The sequence below is a fragment of the Gobio gobio genome, assembly GCF_949357685.1.
Source record: "Gobio gobio genome assembly, chromosome: 3".
In the NCBI taxonomy this organism is placed as follows: Eukaryota; Metazoa; Chordata; class Actinopteri; order Cypriniformes; family Gobionidae; genus Gobio; species Gobio gobio.
In genome coordinates this window covers 25,243,393-25,269,635 of record NC_137099.1, presented here as the reverse complement: position 1 = coordinate 25,269,635, position 26,243 = coordinate 25,243,393, and the positions used below count along the sequence as shown (strand labels likewise).

At 38.1% G+C, this 26,243-nt stretch overlaps 1 protein-coding gene across 1 annotated transcript in view; it reads left to right on the top strand.

Moving 5' to 3' along the window:
- Positions 1-26,243, top strand: part of adgrl3.1 (adhesion G protein-coupled receptor L3.1) — a 125,246-nt gene that overhangs the window by 77,415 nt on the left and 21,588 nt on the right. The window contains exons 8-14 of the mRNA XM_079812256.1: positions 1,981-2,078; positions 2,610-2,795; positions 5,803-5,841; positions 8,562-8,745; positions 22,199-22,321; positions 22,404-22,609; positions 22,719-22,895. Of these exons, the coding sequence (XP_079668382.1) occupies positions 1,981-2,078; positions 2,610-2,795; positions 5,803-5,841; positions 8,562-8,745; positions 22,199-22,321; positions 22,404-22,609; positions 22,719-22,895 (1,013 nt within the window). The remainder of the gene's footprint in view (positions 1-1,980; positions 2,079-2,609; positions 2,796-5,802; positions 5,842-8,561; positions 8,746-22,198; positions 22,322-22,403; positions 22,610-22,718; positions 22,896-26,243) is intronic.

Below are 26,243 nucleotides of genomic sequence, written 5' to 3'. Positions count from 1 at the left end.
GAAAACAGTCTCGACAAGTCGAGCCACGAACGCTGTGCTAAGTGATGAACTGTGACTTGGAATCTCATATGGTCTGTTGTTTCCGGAAGAAAGCACTGAACGCAACAGAGAAAATAAATAAATAAAAATATTTTTTTAAAAAACTGAACGCAACAGAGACTAGTGCTTCCAAAGGATACACACTAAAGAGATGGCGGATTATTCAACCGTGGCTCGACTTGTCGAGACTGTTTTTCAAGATGGCTCCTGTCTGTATACGCGTAATGTACTGTCTTTATAAAGTATCTTCTTATTAAACTGTTTGTACACTTACAAAGTTCTCAATGCTTCGGTTTGCATGTAGGGGTTGCATGTGCATTTTGCTACTGTGTTAGTGTGAGGCTATTTTGAGCCTTGTTGGTTGTATTAACTAGCGATTTAATTTGACTTATTCTATGCCCCATATAATAGGGTTAAAAGCTAATCTGTTTTTAGAGATAAAACTCTTTACATTCGATTTTCATGAAAACGCATCCCAGAAAACGATCTACTCGGTAACCATGTGTTAATTACCCCTAGGTTCATTTTTCACCGGAGTTGTCCTTTAAGCAATTAGTTACGTCGTTGTACAGGAAACGCACCCCAGGTTTGGATAAAAAAGAGGGTGAGTAATGACAATAGTTTTTTTTGGTGAAAGAGAAATAAAATTGTTAACAAAAATAAATAAAAAGAGAAATCTCTTTAAAGGGTTAGTTCACCCAAAAATGAAAATTCTGTCATGAATTACTCACCTTCATGTCGTTCGACACCCCTAAGAACAATCTTCGGAACACAAATTAAGATATTTTTGTTGAAATCCGATGGCTCAGAAAGGCCTCCATTGGCAGCAATGACATTTCCTCTCTCAAGACCCATAAAAGGTACTAAAGACGTCGTTAAAAAGTCCATCTCACTACAGTGGTTCTACAATCATTTTATGAAGCGACGGGAATAGTTTTGTGCGAAAAAAAAAAAAAAACGACTTTATTCAACAAGTTCTTGCCTTCCGTCTGGGCCTCTGACGCGAACTCACGAAGCACCACGACACATGCACAAGAATATGATGTAAAGCCCGAAGCGAGGAACTTTGTTTACAAGCAGAGGAAGACGTGCCATATCTAAGCTGTTGAATTCTACATTGATCATTCTGTACATCAAACAGCCTTCGTAAATATGTCAGCACAATCAATGTAGATTTCAACAGAACGCCGGCTCTACGTCATATTCTCGCGCATGCGTCGTGGTGCTTCGTGAGTTCATGTCAGAGGCCCAGATGGAAGACAAGAACTTGTTGAATAAAGTTGTTATTTAGATTTTTTTTTGCGCACGAAAACTATTCTCGCCGCTTCATTAAATGATTGTTGAACCACTGTAGTGAGATGGACTTTTTAACGACGTCTTTAGTACCTTTAATGGGTCTTGAGAGAGGAAATGTCATTGCTGCCAATGGAGGCCTTTCTGAGCCATCGGATTTCAACTAAAATATCGTAATTTGTGTTCCGAAGATGAACGGAGGTCTTACGGGTGTCGAATGACATAAGGGTAAGTAATTAATGACAGAATTTTCATTTTTGGGTGAACTAACCCTTTAACTATGACAAATAATTGTTCAGGCCACTGTATATAGACATGAACGATATATTTAGTTATAGTTATGAATGTGTAAATAGTTATGAACGATATATATTTACCTTTGTGTATGTTGAGTTAATCTTTAAAAAAACTTTTCCTGTTACTGCATTTAGTTTGTTCAGGTGTTCTGTCAGTGCCACCTCATTATGTGGGCAGCTGCCAGCTGTTGATTGACACATTATGCATTGCTTGTAAATCTCTTTCCCTGCTTGTGTGTGTGATTAGTTTGACAGCATTTTGTCTCTCTTAGTGCGTATGTGTATTTGCCTGAGCGAATGTGTGTGTGTGCTTTATGCTGTGTTCATGTTTTTCTTTATTATTATTTTACAGGTGTAGCCACATTTAATTGTTTGCTTGGCTACTGGGATCCGAAGGGACCGGATTTGAGCAACTGCACCTCACCGTGGACCAATCACATCACTCAAAGAGTGAGTAAGAACATGGCACCATGGGAAATTTGCTAATGGCATATCAGCCTATTTAAAAAATTCAGCAGAGAGCGATATGCCTATAGCAAATATTCTTAAAGCATAATTTGGCCTGAAGCTTTTTTAACAGAAGCTTATCACAAAGAGCAGCCTGTAGCAAAACAGCTTAGAGGAAATTTAGTGTACAACAAAAAGAGCCAAAATTCAACTGTCAGGATCAGCTGCAATTTGTTTCACTTTGTGGCGAAGTAACGAAAAGACAGAAGTGCAGCCAAAAGTATTGTGTGACAGAAGCTTGAAATAAGGTGGCACGTGTGTGTGTGCAGCGAGTGTGCATGTGTGTAACGTGTAATGATGACTGAAGCTTAATGGTAATGTGAAATGGTTTCCTTTGTACTACAGAGAGCAAATCAGAAAATGGGCAGAATCACAAATCTATGAAGCCATTTGTTCATCCACTTATTCTGCCATCAAGGGACAGAGAGAATAAAATCAATATGCTCACGTACTTCTCTTTCTCTCTTTCTGTAGATGAGATCGGGGGAAACTGCTGCTATAGTAGCACGGGAATTGGCTGAGCAGACGAAGGGAGAGTTGAGACCCGGAGATGTTCCGTCCACAGTCAAAGCCATGGCACAACTGGTGGAACTACTGGACGTACAGCTGCGAAATCTCACCCCGGGGGGAAAAGACACAGCGGCACGTAGCTTAAACAAGGTATCCAAGCTGTTAATAAATCTCACACTCTGCGTAGGTAGTAATTACACTATTATTACACGTTTATTGCATGTTAATTGCATTGCTGCGCTTTAATTTTGAGAAAGCTCTGTGTATTCATGCGTAGTTTTGTGTGAAAGGGAGCAGGAGAGCGAACAGTGCTCTAATTCTGTGCAGAGTACAGTGTTTTAGGCAGTAAACCTGTGGCAGTACACAGATCAAAGGCTTTAAGGCCCAAATGGGAAAACTTCCTGTTAAAAACAGCTACTGCTCGATAGACAGAAATCCTTGCACTCACACACACCCACACACTCTTATAAATAAGGACACACAAATTAAAGAAGCTCATAAAGCCCCGGTGAGCTTTTCCAATTAACAAAAGAAGCCGCAACATAAAAGAATAACAAAAAAAAATAATATATATATATATATATATATATATACTTCAAAGTGGTAAAATGCACACATCGACTGCACAGGACTACACATACGCAAAGATGAACACAATAAAAGTCCTGCCAGACACCTAATGCCCCGAAATATAAACAGATGAGCCAAAACATGCAAAAATGCTGTTGGTCCTCCACGTCCTGACAAGCAATGCCGACCCACTGTAGAATGCATTCTACAAGACCGCTGAAGGTGCCCTGTGGTATCTGGCACCAAGACGTTATCAGCAGATCCCTCATGTCCAAGGTGGAGCTGCAATGATTTAGACTTCTTCTTCCAGTACATCCCACACGTTCAAGCAGATTAAGATCAACACCTTGAACTCTTCATCATGTTCCTTAAATCATTCCTGAACAATGTGTGCAGTGTTGCAGGGCGCAACATCCTGCTGAAAGAGGCCACTGCCTTCAGGCAATACTATTACCATAAAGGGGAGTGTTCCTGGTCTGCAGTGATGTTTAGGTAGGTGGCATCTGGCATGTGTCAAATTGATGTCCACATGAATGGCCGGACCCAGAGCTTCCCAGAAGAATCACACTCCCTTCACCAGCCTGTCTTTGAACCAGGCAACCTTCTTCCATTGCTCCAAGGTCAGTTTAGACGCTCGCGCCACAGCTTTCGGCTGTGGACAGGGGTCATCATGGGCACTCTAACCAGTCTGCGGCTACACAGTTCCATGTGCATCAGGGTGTGTTGTGACACATTCCTCCCATAACCGTCATTAAAATGTTGTGTGGCTTGTGCCACAGAAGGCCTTCTGTCAGTTTGGTCCAGACAGGATAGCCTTCATTGCCCTTGTGCATCAAGAAGCCTTGGGAGCCCAACGGCCTGTCACTGGTTTGTCCTTCTTCACTGTCAGTAGGTTCTCACCACTGCTGACCGGGAGCAACCCACAAGCCTTGCTGTTTTGGTTTTTGGTCAAGATCTTGGATTGACAATGCAATAGTCGAGCACCCTGTAAAGTCTACTCCAGATTTTCAATGAATTAAAGTCTATACTCAGAGGTGCCAATTCATGTGTGTAAATGATTCTTCATGCTTACTCCCAGCCATTCTTTAACAATTTGAGCCTGATGAAGATACACTCCATCAATTAGTGTTAGAAGAACTGTAGAAGAACATATAACATGCTAGAAACATAATAATCACTGCAATAGTGATCCAATCATTGATTCCGGGCTGTGTATATATATATATATATATATATATATATATATATATATATATATATATATATATATATATATATATACACACACACATAATTATTAGACACATCCTCTGTCAGAGACTACATACATTTAAAAAGTTTTAAATTGTATTGTTGTATTGTACAAATTTCAATTCCCCCACTGCATTATCTTACATTACTATATATTAAGCATTATACACAGGTAGAAGTTCACCTAGTATTGTTAAAGCTAAGTTAAACTGATGACAGCATGTTAAAGATGCCAACGTTAAATATGCTGAAAGCATAAATTCACTTTAAATTGTTTTGAAAGCATGATACTATTAAAATTTAAGACATTTTCCAACCAAACATTTTCCTATTAAGCCTACTGTATGTTTCGTTAATTATTTTGCTTCTGGTTGCGCCTTTGTAGCTTATTATCATATTAATACAGTTTGTATATATGTTTGGTTTTAAGAGCATTTTTGTTTACTTTTGTACAATAAACTATTTCGGACCCAGCTAAATCTGGATCCTGAGGTAAAACCAGATGAGAACTACTACTATAGTGAACCTTATCACAGAGCCCACAACAAAGTTCCTGGTTGTCCCCAATAGACGGCCCTTTATTCTGTGTGCATTATAGGAGAAAGTATTTTAACGTCAATAAAATGACACACGTCACCTTTAATGTGTCTAAACAGAGCAGTGATTCATTCTCTCTGGACCAGTTTAACACACACACACACGCACACGCACACGCACACACACACACACACACACACACACACACACACACACACACACACACACACACACACACACACACACACACACACACACACACACACACACACACACACACACACACACACACACACACACACACACACACACACACACACACACACACACACACTATAGTGCCTGAATATCACTTTACAAACTTTAAACAGGCAGCCTGTCAGTTTCCTATTACCTGCATCCAGCTAAAGTGATCAATTACACAAACACCAGCTCATCTGCAGTCAGACACCTCTGGTCCATTCAGACTTTATACATCTCAGTGTTGTTTGTTTGTATGTTTACAGTATTATTGCCTTGGCCAGAATGTAGAAATGTTTTCAGAGTACAGTGTCAGTTTCATGAGTCGACATAGTGACTGTAGCTCAGTAACAGATAAATTGTGTTCCTAATTCTACTCTGATACATAATATAATTACGATTCCTTATTAGTCATTAGTAAATTATTGTAGATTATTCCAGCTAATTAGGCCTTGTTTCTTATTGGGCTCCAAATGATTAAATGTGCACTGTGATGTTATGTGTGTAATTGTGTTTGTGTATGTGAGTTATTGTAAGTTTTTAATAATGTGTTTTTCAGCTCCAGAAGAGAGAGCGATCGTGCCGTTTCTTCATACAGGTACTTTATTCTGCCCTTATTTTGCATGTTGTGTGTGTGTAGACATATATTGTCATTGTTTTTTTATTCATGTTCCATATAATTTCAACATCTACATAGATGGGGAAAGTTTTCAACAGAAATTCTGCTTTATACTTGTGTGAAGCCATATCTGTCACACTATATGAATCATATTGGCTGTTTGTGTGTCTGTGCGTCTGCTCTTGTGCCCGTGGGCTGCATTTTTTGCATTTATAAAAGCAGAGCAATTTTTTCTCCTGAGAAAGCAGTAGTGATGTCAGCACTGGTCAGCAGTGTCACATAAGGCGACTGATAAACACACACACACACACGCACACACACACACACACACAGAGACAGTGGAAAAAAAGCACAGAATAATGTAGATAAGCCCAAGAAAAGCTCAGCAAACGGAACGAAAGGATAACCATGAGAAGAACTGATTTAAAGGTAGAAAATGACTGATGCATATCTCAAACTGAGCCAGACCACTCTGTCAACCCTGCCAATACATGACAGATTTAGACCGATTTTTACTCCATGAAATAATTGAGGTCTAAATGTTCGTCAAGTATTCTGTTTTCTGGTTTAAAGGTGCAATAGGTAATTTCTCCTCATGGTGAAGAAATGAGTAGTAATGTTTAAAAAAAAAAAAAAGTTTAAAATCACTTACATGAGACAAAGACTCAAGTCATAGTAGTAGCCTACTAAAACCTATTTATTTTACATTGAGATTGTATATTAAGATCACATGACCTGATAAATACTACTCAGTTTACCTTAGTAATCAACCTACTATCTTAAACTCACAGAAGAATTGAAGAAATTAATCCCGCATTTCTGCAATCGGGCATCTTGCACATTTGATTTTATTTGATATTATTATTTTTAGTATTTTGTTCTAAACATCAGTGGAAATTATCAGTGGACTTGGTGCCCTAGGTTGGCAAGATAAAACATGACCAATTATTTGACATTAAATATTAATTTCCTTTTTATTATTATTATTTATTCATTTATTTATTTATTTATATTTTTGTCAAAATCCACTTAGAAAAATCAGGTCTTGTGCCAGTTCAAATATGTTTACAATGGCATTGTTCACCAAAATGTATGACTTTTTCATGATCAGCAAAATTCCCAGATGACTGCTATATTGGCCAGAGCAACTTGAACAAAAAAAACATAGTGTGCTTTTTCAAATACTCTACTGAGAAGAAATTAGTCTATTGGAACATCAATTGATCCTGCTGATTTAGACAGAGAGAATTACAGGATTCCATGACAACTCTCTGAAGCCTCCCGGTGCTGACATCAAGCAAATATGGATTCTCAGTGGTCATCTAATATGTAATGCAGTGTGTGTGTGTGTGTATGTGTTTCTTCACGCTGGATTAGCTCCTCAGCTTCAAAGCACTTCAGTTCTGCTCCATTTACCAAGTCTGTGGAGAGTATTGCCGCTGTGTGTGTGTGTGAGGAAACCGAATGTAAGAAGAGTTTTAAAAAAATCTCATATCTGTCTCTGCACATACACACACACACACACACACACACACATACACACTTTCCACTGACCTCTTGACACACTCTGTCAGAAGATTTCATAAGCAGTTTTGTGAGGAAGTAAATATAACTCTTCCTTTTTACCTTTTATCCCAGTCGTCTCTCATCTCTGTCTCTCCTTTTCTCTCTCTCGTAAAAGGGTCATTACTTTAGTGGTGTCAAAATGAATATACTCATCCCGCCTTTAACACACTTTCTCTCTCTAACACACACACACACTGCTTTACTGTAACTGGGGCAGAATGATTCAAGCCAATGGCCAGATTAGCCTGCAGCAACCTAAAGACAAACGACAAAACAACCCTCTGTCCATCCCTGCGGATGAGTGCACCGCAGTGAGAGAAGTTAATTACATATCTCTTCTCCACAGATATTATACGCTTTTATATGTGCTGTAACAGTTGTAATAATAATGCAAGGTTATGAACTTCCATAGAGGCATGATCTATTTTAAATAAAAGGAATTTGACCTGAAATTATTGTTAGCGGCATTTTTGTGAAAGTGACAAATATATTAGGCCTGCTTCGTGTGTATCATTGTAATCCATATGCTTATGTTGCAGAATGCTGCACTTTTTCAAATGAAAAGCTAAATTGTAATGTGCCGCGATAAACTCAGCAAGCTTTTTAATAAACTTCCACCTTAAGTCTTATACCTTCATTTGTATATCAAGGTTGTGGTTTTAATATCCCTGTGATAATATTCACTGCCAAATTGAAAAGGCTTAATATCTTAATATCACACTTTTTTTAAAAATACCCTTATATTAGTTTCCGCTGCACAGCCAAGACATTTTATTTTCCTATATAGTGCTCTTATAGACCCATAAATTACCCCTTGACTTGTGTGCGAATGTGTGCGAGTGTTTGCGCGGATGTGTGTGTGTGTGCGCGTGATGACAGCTTCTTTCATTTTCACAATGTCTCATGCTCCCCGTGGATCTTCCTTCAGTTTGACAGGTTTATACTCCAGCACAGAGACCGTGTAGTGTGTGAGTGCGGGTGAAAGTGGAAGAGAAATGGTTTATGGGAGTGGTGGGCACTTTGGGAAATATGTCCTTATTGTGAAGTTCAGATGTCAGAATGTATGTGTGTGGGTTCAGAAGTCGTCCCTCACCTCTGGAACGCTGACATCTCTCTTTTTCTCTCTTCCGCAGGCTATGGTAGAAACGGTGAATAACCTTCTGCAGGTGCGATCCCAGGCGGCATGGAGGGAGCTGTCCGTGGCCGAGCAGCTGCGGTGCGCAACCATGCTGCTGGACACGGTGGAGACGGGCGCCTTCATGCTCGCAGACAACCTCCTCAAAACGGACACCATACAGGAAAGCACCGACAACATTCGTGAGTTTACAAATTGAGTCCTTGTACGCGCTTGCCGAACGCTTACGTGCAAATCCGTAATGAGTATGCAAATCTTTCATTGATCTAATCAGATTTCACACTCGTGTGTCCCACTGCTCGTTCTGATTTCTCTTGTCACAAGGAGACAAATAACAACAGATGGGTAAAACCATTATTTTGGATAGGAAATCAGATGTTTTTGTGCACAGGCAGGGAATGCCTAAAGCTGATTCGTGATTGGATAAGAGCCACAACAATGCCTGTTGGATAATGTGTGATGGATATTTGTAAAATAATAATAATGTCACACTTTCTTCATCTACTCCTGTAATAAATCACAATTATGTGCATACATCTTCACAATATATAGGGTTTTTACTACCAGCTATGATTTTTAACACTTTACAAAAGGGGTCAAAATGCATGAATGCATTGCAATATATCGCTTTGTGCATGGAAATTCAATGCGTCAGTTATGGAATTTAATAAGTAGTTATTTTTATATAATTATTACTTTTATTATTTTTTAAATAATAATACCAAATGTATGCAAAATACAATTCTTTAGCTTGTGAATGTAACCTATCCCGCTACGATATAAATTGCACCTCTTACATTTGAGTTTACAGCATATTTTTTGCAAAGTTCTATTTTTATCAGACTTTGAATCAATTAGTAAAGATCATATTCATCAAATAACTGCGTCAGTGACACTACATAAGATATATTCAGAAAATGTATATCTTTGTTTTGCAGGTATTTTTTCAAGTAAAAGAAAATACTTATCAATTGTGTTGTAGTGTAGCCCTAATGTAAATTGGTTATGTTTACTGCATTTTTAATATAAAAACAAAAACAAAATCAAAATGTATACAAATAAACTAGGGGTTCATATGTAAGACCTGATGCATAAAAAACACATTATCACATTAGAGGGACCCAGCAGGGACACACGCTTCAAGTGCACTCGAGCCAGATGTAACAAAGCATGTCTGTGAAAAACACACGAGCGGTCCACACAGGGGGTCTCATACTGTCTGACTCATGCAGAGGAGTCCATGCCTCGTCTTGAGAAACAGAGCAGCAATGGTCAAAATGTGTTAAGGACAGCGATATAGACATACACAGAAAGTATGCGCTCAACATGGCATCATTTCTCCAGCTTGATGGTATTTATAATTATGGATCAATACAGGCATTCAAATGTGACATTTGAAACCATTGCTGTGTTAATTGTGGAACACTCAGGCATACCGTTAACTGCTCTCATGCTGTCAGTCAGTGCAGGCAGGAGGCAGTTTCCTCCAAGCTGCTTGGGAATGAATGGGCACTGTGAAACGGTGTGACAGTACAGAAAAGCAATGAAAATCTAATCTTTAATCAATATTCAAACCAATGTATAAGTATTAATCTAAGTATTAATAAGTATTTATCTTTTAAATGTATAAAATATATATATATATATATATATATATATATATATATATATATATATATATATATATATATATATATATATATATATATATATATATATACTTTATACATTTAAAAGACCAACAATAGAATGGCATGACTTTCACTTTCATATTTTATGGATGGTCGGATTTAGTAATTAATCTCCCAAGCTTTACTTCTGACTATGAATGTATTCTCTCAAAAAGAACCTACTGTACCATACCTACTTAATTAGATAGGAATGACAGCATGTAATACAACCAACCACAGTTCAGTTTATGTACATGACATTTAGAGGCAGGTAAATCTGAGACACCACAATAAGGAACCAGCATGAAGTAAATTGGTTGCAACATATAATTTTGCAACTATCTTTGTGAAACAGTGTAAAGACAACACAAATTAATTATTGTCTCATTCAAAATCCTTAAATGGATAGTTCACCCAAAAATGAAGAAGCAGTATCCTTTTAAACAAATCTCTTCAACATATTTCAAATATTCTTTAGCATTCATTTTACAAATTTTGGCAAATCCAGTTTGCTCTGGTGCAGGCCATATCTGACACAGGATCTCAGTGGATCCAGTCCATTTTGCCAGAGTGATAGTCACAATTTATTGCTAAATGTAGCCATAATGGCACATTTATGGTCCTGCAGCTGTTGGGAATTTGAGAAACAAACCTTTTGGCTTAAACTTTGATGGTATTATATATCGCCGCTGTCAGGCGGAAACCTTGTATCCCCAAAACTCTACTTTTCAGCAAATGAAGAAAAAATAAGTATTTAAAAAAAATAATTAAACATCATAGGCTATTTTTAACAATCTACCTGCATGGTCTAAATCACACGGCGCAAGTGCACTTGGGTGTCCAAATCCACTTTTGCTAGTTTAACTACAGAAAAATTTTTCCGGGCCAATCGGCGCATGGTCTAAAAGGGTTGTCTCTATTCTCTTAATGAGTCATGGGTGTGTTTTGGGTGTAACGTGCAATAAACCAATCAGAGTCTCATCTCCCATTCCCTTTAAAAGCCTTTAAATTTGTAAAACCCACAAACAGGTATAAAGGGTGACCAATAGTAATGATTTATGGAGAAAAAAAGGCGAAATATGACGATACAAGGTTTCCGCCCTACAGAGATGATATGCTGCAGCTTCTGATGAAGTGTGGTGCTGTTTATGTTATAGAACCACCAAAGGGCTTTTCACAATACACCATCATTTTTCTAAACATCACTTTTAACCCATGTAGAGGAACGTTTCACACGTGTAATTAAGAAGCGAGGTTAGCACTGCTTTTTACCCGTGGTTATGAAACAGCTTTTGCAGTGACAATGCGGTGCCAAAAGTGTTCGGTGGGAAACAAAGCAGAATGTTACGGCTAGTGCTTAGCAACAGACACACTCAGTCTTCTGCCTCATTTTACATGCTTTGGACAGTCACAGAAATGCTGTATGTTATATAAACATAATAGTTTCAGTGTTTATGGGGTAGGGGGGTCAACCGGTGACAGAAAACACATACATTGGAGTAAAGAAGAGATTTATTCTTTATAGTGCAAAAAGTCCATTCAGGAAAAACTTGATGGTAATGCTAGAACCTTTATGTAAACAGGTTGCATGCTAAGTTCATCCAAACAATGACACTGACACTGCAAATATGCTAATTTGAATGTTAGCCAAGGGTTTAGGAATGTACAGTGTGAAACATCATCTTATGAAGACCTAGGATTAATTGTTAACCTTGGTCAATTATGAGGAGTGTGTAACGTGAAGCAAGATAACCCAGGATTCCGTTTACCCTGGGAAAACTAATTCAAGTATGAAAAGCCCCAAATTGTCCCATCTAATACTAAAACAGTTTTATTTAAACCGACTTGCAATAGAGGAACATCACTGAGCCAGCAATATTTAATGCCAGGTCAAATGCCAGGTTTATTAGAAAGATAGATTAGGAAACAAGCTAGAACAGTGAAAAGAAGACGAGGACTTTTTCATATAAGTGCCTTGATTTAAGGTTGTGGTTGAGTGCTTGTGGAAAAGGTGTGTCCTGGCAAATCGGGTGGAGTTTGGCATCCTAACAGAGAGGAGTGGAGAGGGTGAAGATTTTGCAAAGTGATTTTGTCCCTCTTTGTGAATGCTCATTCAGTGACTAACTTGTAGGAGTGTATTGAGGTAGGGGTGTGCGGTTTCAGTGACAGTCCTGAAAGCAAGCGTCAAAGCCTTAAATTTGATTCAGACAGGAGAGGTGTAACGTGATTGAAGACCAGATGTGCTACTGTTCTGGATCATCTGCTGAGGCTTAGTCGCGTTGGCTGGAAGGCTGGCCAATTGAGCATTGGAGTAGTCCAGTCTTAAAATGACAAGAGGATGCACACGGAGCTGCACCACATACTCTGACAGAAAGGGTCTGGCTTTTCTGATGTTGTAAAGCGTGAATCTACACAACTGATCTGTTGTTGAAATTTGGACGGTAACACTCAGTTGGTCATCAAACACTACCTCCTGGTTGGTGTTAGTGTTGTAGACCCATACTCTTAAAATATATTCAAAGGACTGGTCTTCTAGGGGTCTCAGTACCATTAACAACCTTTATGACCTTTATGATATTTTTTATCTTTTTCAAAACTATCAGAAAATCTTGAGCTTCATAAAACACATATTTTTTGCTTCTTTCAAATTAGACATTTTGTACAAAATTCCCCAGTTTCCTAATCTTCCTCCTGATTTTAAAATGGACACCCTTCTCTCTTTTAGCTCAGACAGAAAAGGGCTAATCTCTGTCATTTATGAAATAATAGATTCATTAAATCCTCCTGACCCTTCTATTTCACTCAAAAATACATGGGAACAAGAGCTAGGGGTCACTATACTTGAAACAGAGTGGGATTATATCATTGATTGAGGACATTCTTCCTCTATATGAGCCAGGCACAGCTTGATGCAATGTAAGTTTCTTCATAGAGTACACTACACCAATGCCAGACTAGCCAAAAAGAAGTGACACTTGCAATAGGTGCACAGTCACATGTTCTTGTCCTGTTGAGGATTGACAGAGTTTTGGTCTAAAATATTTGAGACTTTAATGTTTTAACCACCCCAAACCGTTTAACAGCTCTTTTTGGAATTCCTTTTAAGCCTAGTCTGCCTTCAGCAGTGCAAGAGGTCGTTGTTTTCACCACACTATTGGCCAGGAGGCTCATTCTCCTTAAGTGGAAACATGCATCCCCTCCTTCATATGATAGATGGATAAAAGAAATTATCGTGTTTAAAATTGGAAAAAAAATCTGCTTTTCTTTAAAAGGGTCTTTAAAAACCTTTCACAAGACATGGAAACCCTTGTTAAATTAAATTGATACCATTGATCTGTGACTTGAAAACGCAGATGAGGATTCTTTTTATTTTATTTTATTATTATTATTATTATTATTATTATTATTTATTGTTATTATATTATATTATTTTATTTCATTTGTTATTTTTATACTGTAGTATTGTACATTTATTGTGTCTTTTAACTATAACACTTATAGTACTGTTATTGTTATTTGTACGTATTGCATGTGTTATGTGGTTGTCCTTGGGGGTTCAAGGAGGGAGGAGATATTTGGGGAGGGGGGCTTGGGGAGAAAAGCAGAGCTATGGTTTCTTAATTTTTTTTTATATACAAGTAAAGGGAAAGACATGTTAGTGTTACTGTGCGAGCTCCGGCGAGAGCGGCGCAGCACGTCTTGAAAGATTTGGGCGTCGAGGAGAGTTGAAATCAGCTCAACTTTATGGTACTGAGTACCAATAGGAATGTAGAAGTGCTCCGCACCACTTGCATTAATGCTGCACTTCACACAGGACAGTTATTGTAATGTGTTAATTAAAGACCACGACTAGCAAACGTCTCCTATAGACTGCATGTTGAAATTATACTAGCACTTAACCATGAACACAAAAGCCACACCACACAAATGGCTTTTAATTTGTTTATTTCGTTAGCAAACATGTTAAGTTCTTTCATTCGATCAGTTTTTTTTTTTACTTTCACATTTAAATGATTTTATGAGGTTATCTTATACGGTTTTACCCTACCTGTGGTCAGTCTGCACAAATGCAGATCAACATGATTGTTTGCTTTGCAGCCCCTTTAAATACAGTTTTAAGACCAAGCATTCGATCTACGTCAGAGCGGCAGCGCGTCCACGAATCTTTCTACAGCGTATATGTTAGGGCGGCCAGAGCGAAGTTTGACGCTCTCGCTGGCGGCGGTGTGAAGGCACAGTTTAATGTTATTATATTAATCATTTAAAGGAGTTTCTTTTGAAGTTTATGTGGTTATCATTGTGCTTAAGTTAGGTTGTGGGTGGCTACATGAAGGTGTACTCTACATTGATCGTATGAGCAATGACTGTGCTAATGCCAGTGACAAGTAATATCTTACTTCATTCATACTAATAAGTTACATTTTACATTGCTATGTAAGCTGTTAATTTAAACGGAAGTAGATAAGTATAATTGGTTCCTGGGCCACCACTCAATTATGTTGAAATTAGTTGGAACTTTTTTTTTAATGAGTAATCAATTTAAGAATTTATGTTTATAAAATTAAGTTTCTCTAACTCAGTGTCGTTGGTTGGCTGAACATTATTTCACTAGATGTTGTCATAATTCAAAAAGATTGATGCAAACTGTTCTGTTAAAAACATTTTTAAGTCAAAACTAAATGTATTGTTAGTGTACAGTTGAACAGTGATGTTGTGGTCAACGGATGGTTTTGCAGGGATTACAAGGAACTCTGTCTTCACAAGGTTGAGCTGGAGAGGATGTTCCTTCATCCAAGCCGAAGCAGAGATACAAGCTTAGACATTGGGGTCATCAGATTGAAACGACAGGTAGAGCTGTTTATCCTCTGCATAGCAGTGGTAGGAAGCAATGTGCCTTCATGATTGTGCCCACTGAGGTTGTGTGTATGGAGAAAAGAAGAGGGCCGAGCACTGAACCTAGAAGCACCCCAGTGATTAGCTGATGTGACTCAGTCTCCTCTCCATGAATTCTTGAAAGATCTCTCTGTGTGGTATGACTGAAGCAATCAAAGTACCGTACCTGTGATGCCCAAGTCAGAAAGAGTGGACAGAAGTTCCTTGATGGTGTACAGTGTCAAGGGCACCCTTATTTACTCAACCGAAATGTATTAAAAATTAAAACTAGTGAAATTTTCACTCTCATTGGCTCCCATTCACTAATAATTGCGTAAGATATTTATATATACGCACATTTGAAATTCTCACAAAAATGTTCAGTCTAATTCACAATACGTGTGTACGCACATGAATTTGTTCTTAACCTTGTTCTAATGTTGATGAATTCTAAATGATGAGATTTCTAAATGAGTGAATGCGTGCCCATCTGCCCGAGGTAAGTAATTTACATAAAACTCACTCAAACCATGTCCCTATAAGGGCGTTCCGCGCACCCTTTTCTTTCGTCAATCTCTGCAAACATGATGTTCTCGTCTATCAAGACGTGTTCTCGTCTGAGAGCATGTGCAGCAAGATCCAATCCCTACCATTCTCAAAACAAGTTCAATATGCAATAAACACCTTTTATACTGACCTCTGATTAGGCAGCTGTACATACACATATCTGCATCTTTATGCAGAGCTTTCTTGCAGGTTGCACATTTTCTTACTGATATATACTGAGATATATGTATAAGATCTATATCTATATTTAAAATTTCATCTTAACATTTTTATAAGGCCACCAAGAGTATGTGATTTTTGCATCCGAGTGGTTTTTAGTTGTTGCTACATTTTTCCTACAAAGTTGATAAATCATGATTTGTTCTGAAAACTTTCGTACACAGATTCCATGCACAAATTCGTGTGTACAATGAATGAGAACCATTGTCCTAATAAAAAGCAAAAACCTCATAAATAAAATAAAGAAAACATGCAAATGTTCTCATTCATGTGCCCACACACACCTATAACTGTGGCATTAATCAAAACACTGCTGAAATTGTATAGCTGCAACAATCACTCAAAACAATGAGCTCATGCATGCACACACACAAGGTTTACAGACAGGGTTTAAAATGAGCATTTACCAAATGCAAATAAAAATGGTTTTATTTTTAGTAACTGCAAAATAATGCATAAATCTTTCTATTCAAGCTATGATCAGGGACTGTTGAGTGACCAATATTTACTGGAATATTTTTATTTTATTTCCATAACTCCAGAACCAATTTTAAGCAGAGGTGACATGCATTTGTTCATTCTGAGAGGGCAGTCCTCAATCACTTTGTACCCAAGGTTAGATAAGACAAAAACTTATGACTAAAAAACTAAGCTGTTCTTTAAAAAGTGTAAGACTCATTCGTGCTACATTTCAAATGCAGGTGTATTACATAACAGTTTTATAATATTTTTAATTTGCCAATTGCAACTTAAATTGATAGCCACCTGCATTTATTTTATAAAGTCGCATGTGCAAACGTTGTATGAACCACTTTTATAAAATGCTGAAGCTTTAAAGCTTCAGTCCCTGATAACTGTAATGAGCGACCAGTACCGTCTTTTTTCCTTTTGTGTTCCACTGAAGTAGGAAAGTCATGTGGGTTTGGAGTGACATGAAGTAAATGATGACAGCATTTTCATTTTTTGATTAACTCTTCCTCTAATTTTTATAGTGTACAGTGACAGAGAAAGACAGTGAAAGAATAGAGAGAAAGAAAGGGAGGGAGCCGGTGGCAAAGATTTGAAACGTAATAAGGGTGGACATGAGAACAGCGGGAAGAACAATACTAAGGAGGAGACAGAATAAACGGAACATTACCAGAGACAGAAAGAGTGAGACAGACAAATGCAGTGTGAACTGACTGAGGGGAAAAGAGAGGATGAAAGGGAGAGGAAGAGAATAAATGAAAGAAAACAAAAAGATAAAAAAGAGAGAAATCGAGGAGGGGGATGGTGCTCAGGGATCCATGCTAACCGCTCCATTCTGCACTAGTGCTTTCACACAGTGCAAAGGGGGAAATTTATCGTTCCTGGCAAACAATTTATCCGCCATTCCACCACTCAAGGCCAGTTCACATGCATCTCGTTTGAGAAAAATAGCTCTCCATGGGATTGCCCTCTAGCCTGGCTTTTCCCCCCTCTCTCTGTGTATTTCATCACTTTTTTGTGCATGTGTGTGTGTTTGCCATCTGATCATCTGCCTTGCTTGTTTGGCCTTGATGTTTTGCAGGTTTGTTTTTAGTGGGTTTCATTCGAGTATAAGCACCATCAAAAACTCCACGAACATCTGTGTGATCTGTGTGAACGTGTGTGGACAAAGCTAACTGTTAGCATTCCCATTCATCTCAATGGCAGTCGCTCGGCTGGTCCTGGTCCCCTCAGAAGTGGGTAATCCTTGCTCGCGGGCACTCAATTTTGCTGTCAGATTGTTTGGAGCCAATCACCTGAGCCATAAATGGCATGTAACTAATTACTCCGAAGGCCAGAGGAAAATTACTTTATTACAACGTTGATTGGCTGATGCATCACAAGAATGTGCACAGTCCCAAAACAATCACTAGTGTTATCATTGGCTGGGATGTGAAAGACTCCATTTCAGGCATTTAAGAGCCTTCTAAAACAAAATTTGGCACTGGTAAAACATTTACTGTAATATAATGAAATTAGACTTCTAAATGGTTTGTCAGTGGTAAAAGAAGCTCCCAGAGTAGTTTGCCTGTTGAGTTGAGTCTGGCTAACCATTTGCAATGCCTTATCAAACAATATGGATAATATGTACTGTATAAAACTGTATGAAACATTTGCAAAGGGTATAGACTAGTGTTATTGTTAACTAAAACTATTAAAATCCTTTGTTATTTGAAATAAAGCTCAAATAAACTACAATATAAACTTAACAAAAAATGTTGCCTTGCCAACTAGCTAAAATATAATAAGTTTAAGTACTAAACTAAAAAAACAAAGCTAATTTAACATATTCATACTAATAATGTATACAGTAAATAATCCTAAAATAACACACAATAGTAATAACTAAGCCAACAGAATAATCGACTAGCCATGTGCTAAGCTAGTACGCTGCGGACGCGGTTAGCTTGAAAAATGTAAGTTAACTAAAGAGTAAGCAATTAAGTAATAATAAATGTTTAATTTCACTATCTATAGCTTCAGTTTATTAACAATTTAAAAGACAGTAATGTATATAACAACATAACATAACATAAAGTGATTTTGTATGATTTTTAATCAGACACTCAACAGAATACCAATTAAAAGTTATTTCAGCCAATAGAATCACTTTGGGGTCCTAGACAGATTAGAGCAAACTGTGTTGTTTATGAAAACTGCATCTGTCAGCGAGGGCTAACCGCTTATCAGCCAAACTTTCACTTGGTTTCACTTTCCCATTGGCTGTGACTATGACAAAACATTTAGTAAATTGCTTGTTTTCTCTTGCAGTTTTCTCGTGCCATCTCATTGGTCGAAAATCCCTCTCCACATAACTCCATAGTAAACATCAAATAACTTCTGATTTGATGTGATTGTGCCATTTCGTTCAGCATGTTCGTTTCCAATGTGTAGCCTACTACAGACAGACTGGGTTCAACACATAAAAAATCAGTCATGAAACATGGACTTATGCAACCGTACATATGTCTTTTACATAAGACTTAATCAAGAAATGAATATATGCAGAACTTCTTAGATGCTTTTCAGTTGTGAGCTCAAATCCTTTTTTGCATACATAAGCCTTTCAGTAAAAAGACAGTGTTTTTATCATTATGTTCTTCCTTTTTGATCTTCAATCTCAAATCTTAGCCAAAAGCTAATCTTAATCTCGCAGACAAAATCTCCCACCATTATCCGTTTATTCAAATGAGAAACGTATTCCTCCTCTTATTCTCTCTCCCTCTCTCGATTCCTCCTCCTTTAAGGCTTTCTGTATGCTACGAGCTGTTGTTAAATTAATGTGTACACTAGAGCGAAGAATATGTAGGAAATTGTTTTTTTAGAGACTGAATGCAGATATTGTCATATTTGCGTGACAAAGGATGCTCTCTAAATCTTTTTAAAACAAAATACCAGAAGAACGATCCAAACGACTTGTCTGGTTTGAAAAGAGCATGTTTATAGATTACACTTGTTTGTTTCATTGCTAGTTTTTTGTGAAGACTAGATTCAGCTAATTAGGTTAGCACAGTGTGAGCATCCCTGCAGCCTGTGTGTGTGTGTGTGTGTGTGTGTGTGTGTGTGTGTGTGTCTGCTTTGAAGGCACCATATCTGCTGTGCAGTGCTTGAAGTGCTTTATATAACTGGGCCGTTCTGTTTCTTATGGATCTCTCTCTCTCTCACACACACACCGTATCCCTCTGATCATTACCCTGGGGAGTGTGAGTTTATTACTTCAGGTTTTCTTTGTGTTTTCTCTGCGAGTATCTCACTTTCCGAATGAAAATATCCTTTCTTATATGTCCTGTTCAGGATATTGTTTTTTCCAGAACAAAAAAAAAGTTTCTAACAGGTAATCCATGGTGCGTTCAACTCTAAGACAGGTCTGAGGAGGGTAAAGGCACTCCAAATCTGTGACAAGCTGACTGATTCAGTCATCTGTAGATGAGGGTATACAATATGTTACATCTCATCCGAGAACTACTGGGGAAATTTGCACCATCTGACTTGCATAATTAGAACTCATTTCAGGAACATGGTTTTGATTATTAGAGAGGTATAATGTGATGTAGTTTGTAAATAAATTACTGTAATAATGACAGAAAAAGTATCATCTGTTAAATGAGATCAGAAGGGTGTTAAAATTTGCCTTTAATAAGGATTAAATCTAGTTTAAGATGCAACAGAAATCTGTATTTCATAAAACGCACACTTGTGCACGAACAGACATACACAGAGCTGTATTTTTTCTACTTTATATTACAAACCTGGGCAGAAAATTACATAAACTGCCTGTAGCTTGGCCTAGAGACCACCTGCAGATACGAGGGAAATTATTTTAATAATGCTCACACACACACATACGCACACAGATTCAGATGTGATTTAAAGATGTATAACTTCATCACACGCCTGTTGTATAACTCATCACTCCCCTAGGGAACTGTAGACTTCACACACTGATGTGATATACCGCACTCGCACATGCAGACACATACTTTCATGCCTCAAAGTGAATTTATAAAGCTATTTGGCCAGCCAAAGGTGTCTTTCATTTTAACTCAATAAATAAACATTGTTTGCAATGCAGTGTCTTAAGCACACACTGGACAATCAATACACTGATTTATAGATGGTCTTTGATAGATTTATGAGTTTCTACAGAAACCCTAATTTGTGAATACATGTTTTTCCTTTTTCATGGGTGATTTTTTTTATTATTATCATAAACTCTTTAAATCTTAAGGCTGTCTGCATGTTTAGATGGGGAAAAGAGTTTATTTTTCAAAATATTTTTCTACAGATGTGTTCAATTCGGGACGTACCAAGCCGATGGTCGGCCATCTGGTAATGTTGAGCCATTTTTGAGTGTCGGTCGGCTTATTTTTTCGGTGTGTTCCGCAATGTTGGCTCTAGTCGTACGCTGTCAGGTTTTTTTTGGCCGATTCAGCATGTTGTGAGAGAACTCTGATTGGCTGTTCAGCTATGCAAATGAGTCAGTGCATAAGGATAAAAATGAAAGTGATGAAAGCAAGCAATCAGGTCATTTTCGATTGCACAAATATTTTCATGAGCCAACTGCAATGAAGAAAGTGATCAGATAGATTACTATTCGAAATGGTGAGACTGGGATAGTTGCAGGTCAGAGTAATGGGCGTGCTGAAAGGTGAATTGCTACAACAGAAACTATCCCCTAACACTACCCGACACCTTGACAGGCAGCTTTCACGACCAATGATAAAGACCTTTCTTCACGCCCCTACCTTTTGTCACGCCCATTTCTCCAACCTGTAGATCCCACACTTGAAAATGACATAGATATAGACAGATATTTACTTACATGCAGGCACAGAACGCACATACTAGTTGATAGTCACCTTTAGTCCTTTTGCTGTGTTCAACCGCAGCTTTTTGGCCGAGACGCAGCCGAATAAAATTCTTCTGTAAAGCATAGTCACTGTAGTAATTAATGCACATTATGCCTTAATATTTACCAGAAATTGCTGTAAATATAGTGAATCTGCTGTCTATCCTGCTTTATCCAATTCAAACCGATTGACAGCTGTTTGGACCTATTGAGAGCTCCATGAACCACGTGACCACGAGATCATGCGAAGTCTGTTTTTCATCAGCTCTGGCTTAGACTAGCTGTATAGAACATCCCATAGGAATGATTTTTTTCAGTATAATATGCATTATTATTATTCTTTGTAAGCTGTAATGAAGTGTGAGATTGCAAAACACCTTTCTTTAAAGAAATTGTTAAATTAAAAACTGACTCGAGGAAAGAAAGAAAAGCGCTTATCGCAGTCAACTGAAAAGAGAGAAGCCTCATTTGAAATCGATTACAAATGATAACATTAGCGTAAGTGAACAGAACTGCTTCACACATCTACGGTACTGTGAGCTTTTTAGTAGCTGTCACCTCTACTGTGACCTGAATCCATATGCAAATGAATTAACATTACGTTATTAACATTAATTTACCTTGAAGCAAATGTGGGAGTTCTTTCTGATGTGTAATCAAATATATTCATTTCAGAATGAAGGATGACACAGAGTTTAATCCATAGCATGAACCTCTCAAGGTTTTGAAATGGGGAAAAATACTGTGTATCATCTCTGGGTATTTGTGTCATGATTTTAAATAGACTGGCAATGTTTTATCAGTATTTTTTTCTGTTCCATATTTTCTGTAAAATTCCGTTTCATGCCTTCTAAAAACACAGGGCATCCAATAGAAAAGAGCTAAACTTACAGTTCCCCTCCTGTCTGATAGGGAGCAGCATCTGATTGTGAACATGTTTATGTTTTGCAGAACTGGAGGTGGCGCGTCTAAGTACAGATGTTAATCTGGCTGATCTAAGCTTCCCTCAATCTGGACTATCCGGCAACTCCATTCATCTCTCAGCCAACACACTCAAACAGCAAGGACGCAACGGTAATCTGTCATTGTCCATCTGCCTCTGTTTAGTACCTAATCTGACACCAGACTGACTGCTTCTGTATTTTCTATTCCTCAGGTGAGATCCGTTTGGCTCTGGTTCTCTATAAGAACCTCGGCCAGTACCTGTCTACGGAGAATGCTAGCGTGCGGCTGGGCAGTGAAGCGGCCTATCCAAACTATTCACTTATAGTAAACTCACCTGTTATTACTGCAGCTATTAATAAAGACAGTAACAAGGTCTACCTGTCTGAACCTGTATTCTTCACTGTCAAACACATCCAGGTATTATATTCGTTTACATTTTTGTCTTTCATTTTTTTAAATGTTTTTCTGTCTTTATGTGATTTCTGTCAATATAATGGAGTGTATGATGTGCATCTCCTTATTCCAGCAATCAGAAGAGAACTTCAATCCGAACTGTTCCTTTTGGAGTTACTCCAAACGCACCATGACTGGATACTGGTCCACTCAGGACTGCAGACTACTAGGCACCAACCGCACTCACACCTCCTGTTCCTGCACACACCTTACGAACTTTGCAGTGCTCATGGCCCACGTGGAGGTCACGGTATGTCTATTACGTTATCAGTACTAATCTCATCAATGAAATTACCAATGAAAATGTATACAGTATATTAACAAGGACTTCTTGATTTGTTCAATGATAATGAACGAAAATTCACACTTACAAATAATCAGTTAGAATAAAATGTATGCATATTTGGCGTGTTGTCCGAGGGGAGGGCTCAGAGCTTGGGATTTTGGCCCGAACCTAGAGTATTCCCCCTGTATCTCTGATTAGGATAGTTAACCAAGCAAATGTAAGGGTGGTGGTGGGATGCAGGAAAATGTCAAGGAACATTGGTGAGTCAGCTATGTATATATACACTATATTGCCAAAAGTATTGGGACACCCCTCCAAATCCTTGAATTCAGGTGTTCCAATCACTTCCATGGCCACAGGTGTATAAAATCAAGCACTTAGGCATGCAGACGCTTCTACAAACATTTGTGAAAGAATAGGTCGCTCTCAGGAGCTCAGTGAATTCAAGCGTGGTACTGTGATAGGTTGCCACCTGTGCAATAAGTGCATTTGTGAAATTTCCTCATCACTAAATATTCTACGGTCAACTGTTAGTGGTATTATAACAAAGTGGAAGCAATTGGGAACAACATCAACTCAGCCACGAAGTGGTTGCCCGCGTAAAATCATAGTGCGCAGAAGTCGCCAACTTTCTGCAGAGTCAATAGCTACAGACCTCCAAATTTCATGTGGCCTTCAGTTTAGCTTAAGAAAAGTGCGTAGAGAGCTTCATGGAATGGGTTTATATGGCCGAGCAGCTGCATCCAAGCCTTACATCACCAAGTGCAATGCAAAGCGTTGGATGCAGTGGTGTAAAGACTAAAATGAATATGGCATGACAAAATATTGATTATATTTAAATGTAATTTTCATCAAAAGACAACTTAAAAAACGAACAGTGCCGACTGTAGATGACAAACTATAATTTAATTGCTGACTTTATATAACTGAAAAATCCAGCTTAAATACATTTAAGGTAACTCTATACGTTTCCAGTTGGTCAAAGCTCGTCATTATTAGCTGGTCCAGACTAGTTGTTGCCCAACAGGTCACGATCTGGTGGAGCAGACGATGACCTGGTAGACCATTTTGATCAACCTGGAGCTGGTGGGCAGTGAATGTCATATTGTGTTTCATCCATAGACATTTATGTGGCCACAGTAAGCATAAGTTGATAATTAATGGCTGGTGAAGTGGTGGTCAATGAATTTGATGCTGTACTCCTCTAAGAGTTCTCCTCTTTACAGCTAACCTGAGATTTACAACCAGACCCAGTATAAAATTTGAACTGCACTCTCTAGAACTGCAGTAGGTTACGTCATCCACGACTAGGAGAGACCTCACAGGTCTCCTGAAGCCACTCAGCTCCTGCCTTTGGCTATAAGACTGTGTAATGTGTGTTATCTCAGAGAGGACACTCATCTCTATCTCACTGCACACAAACACACACACACATAAAATCAGTAATACATGGACAAAACAGATGTGGAAAGTGTGGACTAATGTATTGAACATTGAACATGTATGATCATATCATGAGGTGAATGTGTGTGTGTGTGTGTGTGTGTGTGTGTATGTCAACAGAAGACTGCCGAAATGATTTATGCACAAAACGTAAAGGCAAAAGGTCAGGATATACATAAATGTAAATGTTGTGTGCAGAGGGGAGGACTGACCTTAAACATTCTCACACACACACACACACACACACACACACACACACACACACACACACACACACACACACACACACACACACACACACACACACACACACACACACACACACACACACACACACACACACACACACACACACACACACACACACACACACACCCACACACACACACACACACACACACACACACACACACACACACACACACACTCATGGGCCCACACCCTTGAGGCTGCATTAATGGATGTTGCGTATATGTATGAATGATTAATAAAACCATTTAGTGTTTGTACTTGTGTGTGTTCAGGCTTGACTGCACATATTCTCTGAACACTGAGTCTTGTCAGTTGCAGTGTTCCAAAATTCTCACACTACCGCTAAAATGAATAGACCATTCCGACAGACCCAGGCCCACAATCTGTGACTCTGCAGAAATTGAATGCTTGCCATTTACGAAGTGAAACATTATGTTCCTTTGTTAAATTTGAATGTATTCGCTAATACTTTCAGCTGCAAATAAGAGTATAGTACTATCAGCTCTTTTTAACCAATTTAAGTCCATTTAGCAGATTTCCCTCTGAAATCAGTGCAGAAAATGTAAAAGAAATTAAATAAAAAAAACCCTGCATATTGAACCAATCACATAAGTGCAGTCTGAACTCTACCAGCAAAGAACTTCAATGGGCTTGTTGTGAAATTTTGTTGTCAAGCATACGTACACTACTGTTCAAAAGTTTGGGGTCAGCGAGATTTTTAAAAAAGAAATTAAAACTTTTATTCGAAATGGACACATTAAATTGGTCAAAAGTGACAGTTCTGTCACACCACTATTGTCAAAGATTTATTAAAAGAAAACAAGGAACGTTTAGCATTAAAATGATTTTATTAGCAATAGTGATAGCAAATTAAAGGTTGGTGGAATGGAACTGTTCTGGGCAAAACTCCCCGCTCATCCAAGCAGCCATGCCTGGACAGAGCAGGGAGCGCAGCGATACATTTCCCCGAACAGTTTTAGCAAATAATTGGACAAAGACCTCACAGACTGGTACCTAAAATAAAAATAAAAACACGAACATCACCTGAAAGAGAAAAAAAGACATGAGACTCAAATATGATCATAATGACCCAGAATACTTGAACATAAGTGTGGTACCGAACCGCAAGGCAGTCCTATTTTGGAGGAGTAGGGGATGGAGGCGGTTAACGAGCAGAGCGTGGCGATTGAGCAGCTCTGAAAGACTGGCAGGTGTATTTAAAGACGCAGTCTAATCAGAAACGTTTCCCTATTGGATGGCATAGATCAGCTGAATGTCAGCTGACGCAAGCTTGACTAACGTGTCTTGCCAGAACTAACGCTTACGCTTGATTCAAGAGTTTTATATTATCTAAAAAATAAATGTTGTTCTTTTAAACATTCTGTTGATAGAAGAATTCAGAATAAAATGCATCATGGTTAAAAAAAAACTATTAAGCAGCACAGCTGGTTTGTACATAATAATAATAATAATAATAATAATAATAATAATAATAATAATAATAATAAATGTTTCTTCAGCACCAAATCAGCATAATATAATTATTTCCAATAATGTCTTGGTGAGCATAAGAGACTTATTATACTTATATATATATATATAGTCAAACCAAAATTT